The sequence below is a fragment of the Odocoileus virginianus genome, chromosome 7 (genome assembly GCF_023699985.2).
Source record: "Odocoileus virginianus isolate 20LAN1187 ecotype Illinois chromosome 7, Ovbor_1.2, whole genome shotgun sequence".
NCBI lineage: Eukaryota > Metazoa > Chordata > Mammalia > Artiodactyla > Cervidae > Odocoileus > Odocoileus virginianus.
In genome coordinates this window covers 47559953-47574679 of record NC_069680.1, presented here as the reverse complement: position 1 = coordinate 47574679, position 14727 = coordinate 47559953, and the positions used below count along the sequence as shown (strand labels likewise).

General features: G+C 41.9%; 1 protein-coding gene across 1 annotated transcript in view; it reads right to left on the bottom strand.

Moving 5' to 3' along the window:
• RELCH (RAB11 binding and LisH domain, coiled-coil and HEAT repeat containing) overlaps nt 1-14727 on the bottom strand; it is a 137759-nt gene that overhangs the window by 106013 nt on the left and 17019 nt on the right. Inside the window, 1 exon segment of the mRNA XM_070469834.1 lies at nt 4494-4577. Coding sequence (XP_070325935.1) covers nt 4494-4577 — 84 coding nt within the window.

Sequence of the window (14727 nt, the reverse complement as noted above, 5' to 3'; positions counted from 1 at the left end):
TTCCTATACACTAACAATGAGAAAACAGAAGGAGAAATTAAAGAAACAATACCATTCACAATTGCAACAAAAAGAATAAAATACTTAGGAGTATATCTACCTAAAGAAACGAAAGACCTATATATAGAAAACTATAAAACACTGATGAAAGAAATCAAAGAGGACAAAAATAGATGGAGAAATATACCGTGTTCATGGACTGGAAATCAATATTGTGGAAATGACTATACTACCCAAGGCAATCTACAGATTCAGTGCAATCCCTATCAAGCCACCAATGGTATTCTTCACAGAACTAGAACAAATAATTTCACAATTTGTATGGAAATTCAAAAAACCTCGAATAGCCAAAGCAATCTTGAGAAAGAAGAATGGAACTGGAGGAATCAACCCGCCTGACTTCAGACTATACTACAAAGCCACAGTCATCAAGACAGTATGATACTAGCACAAAGACCAATGGAACAGAAAGCCCAGAGATAAATCCACGAACCTATGGTCACCTTATCTTCGACAAAGGAGGCAAGGACAACCACTTTAACAAGTGGTGCTGGGAAAACTGGTCGACCACTTGTAAAAAAATGAAACTAGAACACTTTCTAACACCATACACAAAAATAAACTTAAAATGAATTAAAGATCTAAATGTAAGACCAGAAACTATAAAACTCCTAGAGAACATAGGCAAAACACTCCCTGACATAAATCACAGCAGGATACTCTATGACCCACCTCCCAGAATATTGGAAATAAAAGCAAAAATAAACAATTGTGACCTAATTAAACTTAAAAGCTTTTGCACAACAAAGGAAACTATAAGCAAGGTGAAGACAGCCCTCAGAATGGGAGAAAATAATAGCAAACGAAGCAACAGACAAAGGATTAATCTCAAAAATATACAAGCAACACCTGCAGCTCAATTCCAGAAAAATAAATGACCCAATCAAAAAATGGGCCAAAGAACTAAACAGACATTTCTCCAAAGAAGATGGCTAACCAACACATGGAAAGATGCTCAACATCACTCATTATCAGAGAAATGCAAATCAAAACCACAATGAGGTACCATTACACACCAGTCAGGATGGCTGCTATCCAAAAGTCTACAAGCAATAAATGCTGGAGAGGGTGTGGAGAAAAGGGAACCCTCTTACACTGTTGGTGGGAATGCAAACTAGTACAACTGCTATGGAGAACAGTGTGGAGATTTCTTAAAAAACTGGAAATAGAACTGCCATATGACCCAGCAATCCCACTTCTGGGCATACACACCGAGGAAACCAGATCTGAAAGAGACACGTGCACCCCAATGTTCATCGCAGCACCGTTTATAATAGCCAGGACATAGAAGCAACCTAGATGTCCATCAGCAGATGAATGGATAAGGAAGCTGTGATACATATACACAATGGGATATTACTCAGCCATTAAAAAGAATTCATTTGAATCAGTTCTAATGAGATGAATGAAACTGGAGACTATTATACAGAGTGAAGTAAGCCAGAAAGATAAACACCAATACAGTATACTAATGCATATATATGTAATTTTAAAAGATGGTAACGATAACCCTATATGCAAAACAGAAAAAGAGACACAGATGCACAGAACAGACTTTTAGACTCTGTGGGAGAAGGCAAGGGTGGGATGTTGTGAGAGAACAGCATTGAAACAAGTATACTATCAAGGGTGAAACAGATGACCAGCCCAGACTGGATGCATGAGACAAGCGCTCAGGGCTGGTGCACTGGGAAGACCCAGAGGGATGGGATGGGGAGGGAGGTGGGAGGGGGGATCGGGATAGGGAACACATGTAAATCCATGGCTGATTCATGTCAATGTATGGCAAAAATCACTACAATATTGTAAAATAATTAGCTTCCAACTAATAAAAATAAATTTAAAAAAATACTAAAAAATCATATATCATTAGGAAATTACAAATTAAAACAACAGTGAAGTAGCACTGCACACCTATTAGATCCAGTAAACTCAACAAAAAAGGGGGGGTCAGGCTTCTCTGGTGGCTCAGTTGGTAAAGAATCTGCCTGACAATGCAGGACACTCAAGTTTGATCCCTTACCCAGGAAGATCCCACATGCCAGAGAAACTTAGCTGGATTTTTCCACAGCAAAACAAGGCTCACCTGTGACCTGAACACTACATGTCTAGCACTGAGTAAACAGTTTTGAAAAAGGTCAAGACCACTCTTCTGTGAGTCACATTTACAAGAGAAATCTCATTTCAAAGGAATCCTCTGTATATACCAGATAGAAGGATGACAGTCTTGTGAAACTTTTTTTTTTTATCAATAGGGAAAGCTAAGATGTAGTATATACAACAACCATACCCTTCCTTTCCTTTGATTTTATTTTTTTAATATTTATTTGTTTTTTGATTTGGCTGCGCCAGGTCGACCTTAGTTGAGGCAAGCCAGATATTTAGCTACAGCATGCAAACTCTTCATTGTGGCATGGGAGATCTAGTTCTTGGATCAGGGATTGAACCTGGGCCTCCTTCTTTGGGAGTGTCCAGTCTTAGCCACTGGACCATCAGGAAGCCCCTGTTTTGTTTTTCAATGAAGATGCTATCTAAGGTGATATCTTGGGCCATTTCAGTCACTGACTCAATTTTCTGAGTTTCTCCAAAGCATGCACAAGGTACACATTATTAAACTGGTTTGCAAAACAAGGAAATGTAGTTCATACAACACTGTATGCTTATAAATAGCTACATGGTAAATGGAACGTTATTTATTTTTAATTACTATGGGGAAAAAAAGAATGCAGGATTCATACATGTTACAACATGAATAAACATTAAAACCATCTTTAGTGAAAACCATCCATACAGAAAAGGCCACCCAGATCCCATATTCACCATGTCTGCTTTAAATCCATCAAGTATGTCCAAATAACTGAACATCTCAGTAACACTCTACAAAGAAAAAGAAAGGGGGGGGGTGGTGAGGAAAAGGATGGCAAGAAAAGATATATTCATACACCTGAACATCAAACCGGGAAGGAGCGAAGAGGAAAGGACAGTCTTCTCAAGAAACAGTGACAGGAAAACTGGCCACGTGCACTGAAGAACATTACTGGTCATCCTCTAGATCATCTAACAGAAATCTAACTGAAAACCTGCCATTTTGCACATGGAGCTCTTTCCCCCTCGAGTCCTCTGAGATGGACCTCCGGTCAGCACTCAGCTGGACACAGGAAACGTCTACTTTGTCCTCCTTTTTCCCTCCTGCAGCGCCTCCCTGCTGGGGCACTGAGGCAAGCCCGCTCCTCTCAGCCTGGACGCAGCCCCGTTATCCAGAAGCCCGAGCCCTGACGGCCCTGAGGAGAGAAAGCTCCCGCCAGCTGGTCACCGAGCCCAGTCTGAAGGCAAAGCGTCCTGCGCCCGCGGGTCAGAGGGGGCTTTGGCGCCCCCTGCCGGCCGCCGGAGAAGAGCGGGCAGTCCCGCGCTGACACAGCCCAGAGAGCTCACCCAGAAGCAGCTCTGCGGCGAGCGCTCAGACTGGAAGCCCAAACCCAAATGGAGCAGAATAGCTCCACGACCCTCCTCAAAACACGGTAAGGAACAATCACAGCCTGTATGGAATGCGGCCATAAAAAGGATCACATTTGAGGCACTTCTAATGAAGTGGATGAACCTAGAGCGTATTAAACAGGGAAGTCAGTCAGAAAGAGAAAAACCTGGACTCTAGGAGGATGGTCCTGACGAATCTGTTCACGGAGCAGCAGTGGAGATGCAGACATAGAGAACAGACTTACGGACAAGGGCGGGGAACTAGAGGGAGAGGGTGAGATGAATGGGGAGAGCAGCACGGATGCATGGACACCAACCTTGGTAACTAGACAACCAGTGGGAATTTGCTGTCTGACTCAGGGAACTCAAACTGGGGCTCTCTGATAGCCTGGAGAGGTGGGAATGGGCGGGACGTGGGAGGGAGATTCAAGAGTGGGGAGCCACACGTACCTCTATGGTTAATTCATGTTGATGTATGACCAATCAAACCAATACTGTAAAGCAATGATCAATCAACTAAAAATAAATGTTAAAAAAAAAACAGATGGAATGAAATGAACATAAACACAAACTCTGCAACACCGTAATTCAATTTAAAAAACTATAAAAATTTTAGAAAACAACAAAAGATCTACATGACCTTTGGTCTGGTGATTAGTTCTAACACACAACAAAAAAAGCCATTTACCAAATTATTAATATAAATTATTTAAAACATTGATTTTTACAATTTTATACATTTACCCTGGGAAGGACCTTACTCGAGAGAACCAGAAGACAAACTGTTAGATGAACCACTGACCACCCACCCTTGCCAGGCAACAGAGAAGAGAAAACACTTGCAGGAGTCATCTTACAACAGGAGGTCCTGGTAAGGAACAAGGAACTCACAAGCTACCACCAACCAGGATTCTGGAGAGGTCAAAAAGAGATGGGAGACTCCACTCCAGAGGGCGTACCAACTTCCCAGGATCCTCCTCGCTGGAATCCATCGAGGCTGAGTGATGCGTGTGTCCCCCAGGAAGAATCCCAATTCAGAATGACTGGCAAGAGACAAACCAGAAACTAACCCAATGACCTTAAAACCTGAGACTGAGCCACGTGGCAGAGCAGTTCTCTCCCTTTCCCTCACCCTCCTGTCCCTGCTCTGGGAGTGCCCCGCCCCCCCACGCCCATTTCCAGGAGAAGCCCTGCGGGCCATCCTACTGTCTCTCCAGGTGAAACACAGTGACAAGCAAGCAAATCCACCCCTCAGAGACAATCCAAGCTTTTTATCAGCTGATCTGTCTATAATTTAGGGATAAAACTATGACTACAGAAAGGAAATATGACCTGACGTTCGACGGCCAAGATATTCTATAGAACCAAACAAAATTGGTTACAATGAAACTCTTTTTTTCTTAGAAACAGTAAAGCTGGTTCTTTTGCATATGCAGTTATTCAAAACGATTGCTTGTTACAGAGGCCTGCCTAGGGCAAAGCTTGAAGTGAACCCTTTCCAGGGCCTTGAAGGACTTCCCTGGTGGCTCAGATGGTAAAGCATCTGCCTACAGCCTGGGACACCTGGGTTCAATCCCTGGGTCGGGAAGATTGCCTGGAGCAAGGGAATGACAACCCACTCCCATGTTCTTGCCCACCCCCCCCCACCCCCCACAAAAAACAGGGGCTCCAAGTAGTATTTTAAATCTCAGGCGGAAAACTGGAAGATCTCTGTCTGTCTGTCTGTCTGTCTGTATGGATTTATGAATGTCTCAGTGTGAGTCTTCTGTTTTTTGATAATAGTGCTAAAGTTGTGAGTTCTTATTGAAATGGTCTAAAGAAAAGGAAGCCCTTACAAATCAAACAGTTGTAAATACAAGAAAAAAATTGACCTCAATGAATTTCAGCTTCACGTGAACTGGGAAATAGTCGATATTAAATATCTGGTTTTTTTGTTTTTTCTTGTTTTTGCTACTCTACTATAGACATGTCTAAGAATCATTAACATTAAGCACAAAATTTTCATAGTGCCTAGGTTTATTACAAGTTAAAAATTGCTATATTGTTGTATCTGTCACAAGCTTGTCAACAAAGAAAGTACCTCTAAATACAACAGAGTTTTTAGAATTTACCTCTAAAAAAAACCTCCTAAAACATGTAAATGTGATATGAGCTTTTAGATAAACTATTAACAATAATTATGCTCTAAAATATCTGCCTGTAATAGTCTTGATTGAAGGCAGAGGAGAAGGGGACGATGGAGGATAAGATGGTTGGATGGCATCACTGACTCCATGGACATGAGTTTGAGCAAGTCCCTGGAGCTGGTGATGAACAGGGAAGCCTAGCGTCCTGCAGTCCATGGGGTCACAAAGAGTCAGACATGACTGAGCAACTGAACTGAACTGAACTTACAATAGTTTCTCCAGATTTTGGTTACCTGAATTTCTATCGTTGTGCTAAACTAAGTGATGACAGTGTATTGAATAGCTAGGTCATTTCCAAATAAATTAAGGTTCTGAAACATTCACTACTTGATAGGACCTTCCTCTTACACAGAAACTAAGAGAGATTTTGACTATCCATGAATAGTGTCTGGTGCCATCCTGAGATGTTCAGTGTAAGAAAGCAATTTTTTTTAAAGATATTATCACTGATACCTATGTTCACCAATCTCTAGAATGCCAATATAAAAGTCAGTTCTTGGTTGCTTAAGGAAAATGTATGACTTGTTATTAAAGAAGGTATGAGGAATGAAATCACATTTGATGAAGGAAAACGAAGTAGTTCTGACTTACAGGTGGCAGTTTCAGGATGGGAGAAGCAAAGGAATGGGTACAGAACGGGATAAGGAAATTTTATGGAAAGTGGACCCCCAGAAAAGAATTTTGAGCCTAGTACAAGTTTTCTTGAGATGCTGAACTGCCTTTGCTTAATGGATTTTAAGTTTCTTTACCTCTTACGTGATCTGTTCTAGGTTTACCTTTGAAATATTTTGTTAACTTTGGCTAAGTTATAGTATTGTTTCATGGTGACTTATGTGATCCTACCTGACTGTTACAAACCCTTTTGATATCTATGAACAAAGCTTCCTAAATAATTGACTTCTAGCTACCTTTGGGATGCTTCAGAGGGCCCCTGAGACCTCCCAAAGAGAGATATTAAACAACCTGAGTTCATTTGGCATGTTAGACTAAATGGGAAGGGTTGTCAGAAGGAGTGATGAATCTTCCCAAGTTATATTATATGGTGGATGTTACTGTAAGGTATAGTTCGGGCTGAGGCAGAAAAGGAGAGAGAGATGGCATTTGTAGTTGGGCAGGGGGTGATAAGTCCCCTGGGCAGGGAGTGATAAGTCCCAGATAGATACAACCGGCCTGGAGCCTCAGGTCAGGGCGGGGCCTAAAGTTCGGTTTTGTTTTTGAAGTTAGATGATTCAGCAAGGGCCTGTGAGACTTTCTAGGCCCAAAGACTCCTTCAGTTACTAATCTAGGTATCCTAGAAATTATGTGACATACATGAAAATCTGATATGTCCTGGTCAAATGCTGTCAGTTATAATTCTAGTTATCATATTAAAATGTTTCAAGTCATAGCAATGACCAGACTACTTTGTCAATTTTTATCTAATCAGGTTTTAAACAGGCCTTCTATGGTTTCTCACTGATGCCTTTGCAAAAATACTGCTACTTCAAATTGTATGTGGAAAAGACTTTCCTAAGCTTACCCGTAAACAATTTTTTGTTGTTGTTTGTTATCAGGTTAGCTGGCACCAGACTGGAATTTAGTCTCCTCTCTAGGTTAAGAGAACAAAGTTTTCTTAGAATGCAGCTTTCGATCACAGAGGATGAATTTCTTTACCTTTCAGTGATTTATATCTGTTTTTATCATCTGTTTTTTACTTTGGTAAAGTAAATACGCATTAAAATATTAAAAGCAGCAAGGGAAAGGCAACAAATAACACATGAGGGGATTCTCATAAGGATAACAGCTGATCTTTCAATAGAACTCTTCAGGCCAATAGGGAATAACAGGACATACTTAAATTGATGAAAGAGAAAAATCTACAATCCAGATTATGGTACCCAGCAAGGATCTCATTCAAATATGAAGGAGAAATTAAAAGCCTTACAGACAAGCAAAAGCTGAGAGAATTCAGCGCCACCAAACCAGCTCTTCAACAAATGCTAAAGGACCTTCTCTAGACAGAAAACAGAAAAAAAGGTTTATAAACTCGAAACAAAAAGAACAAAGTAAATGGAAACAGGATTATACTTATCAATAATTACCTTAAATGTAAATGGGCTGAAATGCCAAAACTAAAAGACAAAGACAGGCTGACTGGTACAAAAACAAAACCCCTACATATGCTGTCTACAAAAGACCCACCTCAAAACAAGGGGCACAGACAGACTGAAAGTGAAGGGCTGGAAAAAGATATTTGATGCAAATGGAGAACAGAAGAAAGCAGGAGAAGAAACGCTCATATCAGGTAAAATAGACTTTGAAATAAAGGCCATGAAAAGAGACATAAAGGACACTACATAATGATCAAAGGATCAATCCAAGAAGAAGATATAACAATTATAAGTATATATGCACCCAACATAGGAGCACCGCAATATGTAAGGCAAATGCTAACAAGTGTGAAAGGGGAAATTAACAGCAACACAATAATAGTGGGAGATTTAATACCCAACTAACATCTATGGATAGATCAACCAAACAGATAATTAGCAAGGAAACACAAACTTTAAATGATACAATGGACCAGTTAGACCTAATTGATATCTATAGGATATTTCACTCCAAAACAATGAATTTCACTTTTTTCTCAATTGCACCTGGAACATTCTCCAGGATAGAGCACATCCTCAGCCATAAATCTGCCTTGGTAAATGTAGAAAACATAAAATCATTTCAAGAATCTTTTCTGATCACAGTGTGGTAAGATTAGATGTCAACTACAGGAAAAATAGTATTAAAAATACAAACATATGGAGACTAAACAACATAGCCAACAAATCACAGAGGAAAAAAAAAGAAATCAAAATATGCATAGGAAAAAAAAAAATGAAAATGAAAACACGACAACCCAAAACCAATGGGATTCAGTAAAAGCAGTGCTCAGGGGAAGGTTCAGAGCAATACAAGCTTACCTCAAGAAACAAGAGAAAAATCAAATAAATAATCTAACTTTACACCTAAAGCAACTAGAAAAAGAAGAAATAAAGAACCACAGGGTTAGTAGAAGGAAATAAATCATAAAACTTAGGGCAGAAACAAATGAAAGAGAAATAAAGGAGACTATAGCAAAAATCCACAAAACTAAAAGCTGGTTCTTCAACAAGATAAATAAAATAGACAAACCATTAGTCAGACTCATCAATTTAAAAAAGGGGAGAAGAATCAAATCAACAAAATTAGAATGAAAATGGAGAAATCACAACAGACAACACAGAAACACAAAGGATCATAAGAGACTACTCTCGGCAACTGTAGGACAAAAAAAAATGGACAACTTGGAAGAAATGGACAAATTCTTAGAAAAGTATAACTTTCTAAAACCGAACCAGGAAGAAATAGAAAATCTTAACAGACCTATCACAAATATGGAAATTGAAGCTGTAATAAAAAATCTTCCAGCAAAAAAAAAAGTCCAGGACCAGATGGCTGCACAGGTGAATTCTACCAAAAACTTACAGAAGAGTTAACACCTAACCTACTCAAACTCTTCCAGAAAATGGCAGAGGAAGGTAAACCACCAAACTCATTCTATGAGGCCACCATCACCCTAATACCAAAATCAGACAAATATGCTACCAAAAAAGAAAACTACAGGCCAGTATCACTGATGAACATAGATGCAAAAGTCCTCAACAAAATTCTAGCAAACAGAATCCAGCAACATATTAAAAAGATCATGCATCATGACCAAGCAGACTTTATCCCAGGGTTTAAGGATTCGTCAATATTTGCAAATCAATCAGTGTGATATATCACAGTAACAAATTGAAAGATAAAAAGGATAATATTATCTCAATACAGAGAAAGCCTTTGACCATATTCAACATCAATTTGTGATTTCAAAAAAAAAAAAAAAAAAAAACCCTCCAGAAAGGAAGCATAAAAGGAACATAAATCAACAGAAAAAAGCCAAATGTGACAAACCCAAAGCAAACATTATCCTCAATGGTGAAAAATTCAAAGCATTTCCCCTAAAGTTAGGAACAAGACAAGGGTGCCCACTCTCACCACTACTATTCAACATAGTATTGGAAATTTTATACCACAGCCATCGGAGAAGAAAAAGAAATAAAAGGAATCCAGATTGGAAAAGGAGAAGTAAAACTCTCACTGTTTGCAGATGACATGATCCTCTAGAGAAAACACTAACATGTCACCAGAAAATTACTAGAGCTAATCAATGAATATAGTAAAGTTGCAGGATATAAAATTAACACACAGAAATCACTTGCATTCCTATACACTAACAATGAGAAAACAGAAAGAGAAATTAAGGTAACAATTCCATTCACCATTGCAACGAAAAGAATAAAATACTTGGGAATAAGTCTACCTAAAGAAAGAAAACACATATGTATAGAAAACTATAAAACAATGATGAAAGAAATCAAAGATGATACAAATTGATGGAGAAATATACCATGTTCATGGATCGGAAGAATCAATATTGTCAAAATGGCTATACTACCCAAAGCAATCTATAGATGCAATACAATCCCTATCAAGCTACCAACAGTATTTTTCAGAGAACTAGAACAAATAATTTCACAATTTGTATGGAAATACAAAAAACCTCAAATAGCCAAAGCAATCTTGAGAAAGAATGGAACTGGAGAAATCAACCCAGTGGTTTCAGACTATACTACAAAGCTACAGTCATCAAGACAATATGGTACTGGCACAAAGACAGAAATGTAGATCAATGGAACAAAATAGAAAGCCCAGAGATAAATCCACACACCTATGGACAGCTTATCTTTGACAAAGGGGGCAAGAATATACAATGGAGAAAAGACAATCTCTTTAACAAGTGGTGCTGGGAAAACTGGTCAACCACTTGTAAAAGAATGAAGCTAGAACACTTTCTAACACCATACACAAAAAATAAACTCAAGAGAGATTAAAGATCTAAATGCAAGGCCAGAAACTACAAAACTCCTAGAGGAAAACAGAGGCAAAACACTCTGACATAAATCACAGCAGAATCCTCTATGACCCACCTCTCACAGCAAGGGAAATAAAAGCAAAAATAAACAAATGGGACCTAATTAAACTTAAAAGCTTTTGCACAATGAAGGAAACTATAAGCAACGTGAAAAGACAGCCTTGAGAATGGGAGAAAATAATAGCAAACAAAGCAACTAACAAAGAATTAATCTCAAAAATATACAGGCAGCTCAGGCAGCTCAATAACAGGAAAAAAAATGACCCAATCAAAAAATGGGCCAAAGAACTAAACAGACACTCCTCCAATACAGATGGCTATTAATCACATGAAAATTAATATGGAATTTAGAAAGATGATAACGATGACCCTATATGCGAGACAGCAAAAGAGATACAGTGATAAAGAACAGACTTTTGGACTCTGTGGGAGAAGGTGAGGGTAGGATGATTTGAAAGGATAGCATTGAAACATGTATATTACCATATGTGAAGTAGATCACCAGTCCAAGTTCGATGCACGAGACAGGGTACTCAGGGCCGGTGAACTGGGACGACCCTGAGGAATGGGATGCGGAGGGAGGTGGGAGGTGAGTTCAGGATGGGGGGCACTTGTACATCCGTGGCTGGTCTGTATTGATGTATGGTGAAATCCATTACAATATTTTAAAGTAATTAGCCTCTGATTAAATAAATTCATTTTTTTAAAATAAAAAGATGGTAAAAAAAATTTTTTAAATAAAAAGAGGAGCCGCCATGCCACAACGAGAGAGAAGTCTGCAAAAGACAACTAGAGAAGAGCTGACCCACCATGAATAGAGAGTGGACCCTCAGGGCAATTAGAGTGGAGCCCCATGCCACAAACAGACTAGCCTCCTGAACTTTGCAATTAGACAGGGGCCAGCCTGCCCATCTCTAGTAGAGAGGATCTGCCCCACTGCAGCTCGAGAGGAGGCTCCACCACAACTCTAAAGGAACCCTGAGTCACCTGCTGCAACTCAAGAGGGACTCGAGTTCCCCACTGCAATTTGACAGGAGCCCTAGGCTGTAACAAGAAAAGGGGACACTTGCCAAAATGACAGAGGGGACCCCGGACAAAACTGAAGCGGACTCCCCCAGCACAACTAGAGTGGAGTCCCCCAGGATATCACACCTAGAGAGAAGACCTTCTGCCGCAAATAGAGACCAACTCCCTGAAGGAAGCTGAGTGGAGTTCCTCACAACTAGAGATCAGCAAACCCACTAATATTAGTGAGGAATCGCTAGCGCCATAAGTAGAGAGGACCTCCCCTGTGGAACCAATCACACCCCAACCAGAGAGGGCACTGCCCCACACCTCTAGAGTAGCCCTCCACCACAACTCTAGAGAAGCCCGTTGGACATCACACAAAGAGAGGAGGCCCTCTGCTGCTAATATAGATGAACTTCAACCAAAAGTAAAGAGGACCTTGCACATCACAACTAGAGAGAATCGAACCCACCACAACTACAGATTTGAACCTGCCCAAAATGATAGAGAAATCCCATGACAAAATTAGTGACAAAAAAAAACAAGACAGAAGCCACCCTGCACATCGCTGCTAGAGACAAGTCACACCAAGACAACTAAAGAGGAGTCCCCACCGCAAGTCAAGAGGAACACTGAGTACAGCCATAATTTGAGAGGAACCCTGAGTTCCCCTCCACAGCTCAAGTGGAACCCTGAGTCCCAAGCTGCAACTCGAGAGGAACACTGAGTAATGGCTGCAATTTGAGAGGAGCTCTGAGTCCCCTGCTGCAACTCAAAAGGAACCCCGAATTACCCCTTGCAAATCGAGAGAAGGCCAGACTTCCCTGTTGCAACTCGAGGGTAACCTCGAGATCCCCATTGCAACTCCAGAGGAAACCCGAGTTCCCAACCTCAACTCAAAAGGAGGCCTAACTCCCCTCTTCCAACCCGAGAGTAACACGGAGTTCCCGCTGCAACTCGAGAGGAGCTCTGAGTCCCCTGCTGCAACTCAAGAGGAAACCCGAGTTCCCCACCTCAACTCAAGAGGAGGTCTAACTCCCCTGTTGCAACTCGAGAGGAACCCTGAGTTTCCAGCTGGAACTCGAGAAGAAACTTGGGCTCCCCACCTCAAATCGAGATGAAGCCTAATACCCCTGCAGCAACTCTAGAGGAACCCCGAGTTCCCTGTTGCAACTCAAGATGAGCCCCATGCCCCCTGATGCAACTCCAGAGGATTCCCAAGAAGAGCCTAACCCACCATAATTCGAGAAGAACACTCTACTGCAACAAGAGAGGAAACCCCATACCACAACTAAATAGGACGCCCCCTTGCCAAAACAAGAGAGTAACCTCCTGCACATAGCAACTAGAAAAAATGCCCCTTCTATCACAACCAGAGAGGAGTCACCCCCATCACAATTTGAGAAGAGCACTCTACCGCATCTAGCTACCACAACTAAAGAGGATCCCCACTTGCACAACTAGAGAAGAGTCTGCAAACAACTAGAGAGGAGCTGACCCCCCACAAATAAAGAGTGGACCCTCACTGCAATTAGAGTGGAGCCCCATGTCACAACTAGAGAGTAGCCACCTGCACATTGCAACTCGCCAGGGGCCAGCCGGCACATCACCACTACAGAGGATCTGCCCCACTGCAGCTCGAGAGGAGGCTCCACAACAACTCAAAGGAACCCCAAGTTACCTGCTGCAACTCAAGAGGTACCCTGAGTTCTCTGCTGGAATTTGACAGGAGCCCTAGTCTGTAACAAGAAAAGGGGCCACTGGCCAAAATGATGGAGGGGCTCCCTGGCCAAAACTGAAGTGGATTCCCCAGGCACAACTAGAGTGGAGTCCCCCAGGATATCACACCTAGAGAGAAGCCCTTCTGCCACAAATAGAGATGAGCTCCCTGAAGTAAGTCGAGTGGAGTCCCTCACAACTAGAGAGAAGCAATCCCACTAATATTAGTGAGGAACCCCTAGTGCCAAAAGTAGAGAGGATCTCCTCCGAGGATCCAGCCACACCCCAACCAGAGAGCACACAGTCCTGCACCTCGAGAGGAGCTCTCCATCACAACTCCAGAGGAGCCCACCGCTCTGCTGATAATAGAGACGAACCTCACACCATAACTAGAGAGGAGCTTGCACACCACAACTGAAGAGAATCAAACCCACCACAATTACATAGTTGACCCCTACCACAACTATAGAGAATTCCCATGCCAAAACTAGTGAGTAGCTACCCACCTAGCAACAAGCCGGGAGCCACCCTGCACATCCCTGCTAGAGAGAAGTCGCCCCAAGACAACTCAAGAAGAGGTCCTAAGACAAGTCAAGAGGAACCCTGAGTTCCCCACCACCGCTCAAGTGGAACCCTGAATCCCCCACTGCAACTCAAGAGGAACACTGAATACCCACCACAACTAGAGAGGAGAGCTGAGTTCCCTACTGCAAGTCAAGAATCCTGATTGTCCAGCTGCCACTCGAAAGGAACCCTGAGTTCCCTGCTGCAACTCAAGAGGAACCCCGAGTTCCCCCACACAACTCGAGAGGAGGCCCAACTCCCCTGCTGCAACTCGAGAGGAAATCTGAGTTCCACGCCTCAAACTCGAGATGAGGCCAGACTCCTGCTACAACTCAAGAGGAAACCCGATTTTTATGCTTCAACTCGAGAGGAGGCCTGACTTCCCTGTTGCAAATTGACAGAACTCCGAGTTCTCCATCACAACTCGAGAGCAACACCAAGATCCCTGGTGCAAATCGAGAGGAACCCTGAGATCCCCCTCGCAACTTGAGGAGGCCTGAAATCCCCTGCTGCAACTCGAGAGGAAATTCGAGTTCCCCACCTCAACTCGACAGGAGATCTGACTCCCCTGTTGGAACATGGGAGGAACCCCAATTTCAACCTTCTCAATTCAAGGGGAGGCCCTATTCCCCTTCTGTGATTCAAGAGGAGCCCCAAGTTCCCTGTCGCAACTCAAGACGAGCCCCAAGGACCCTGATGCATCTCCAGAGGATTCCCAAGAGGAGCCACCCC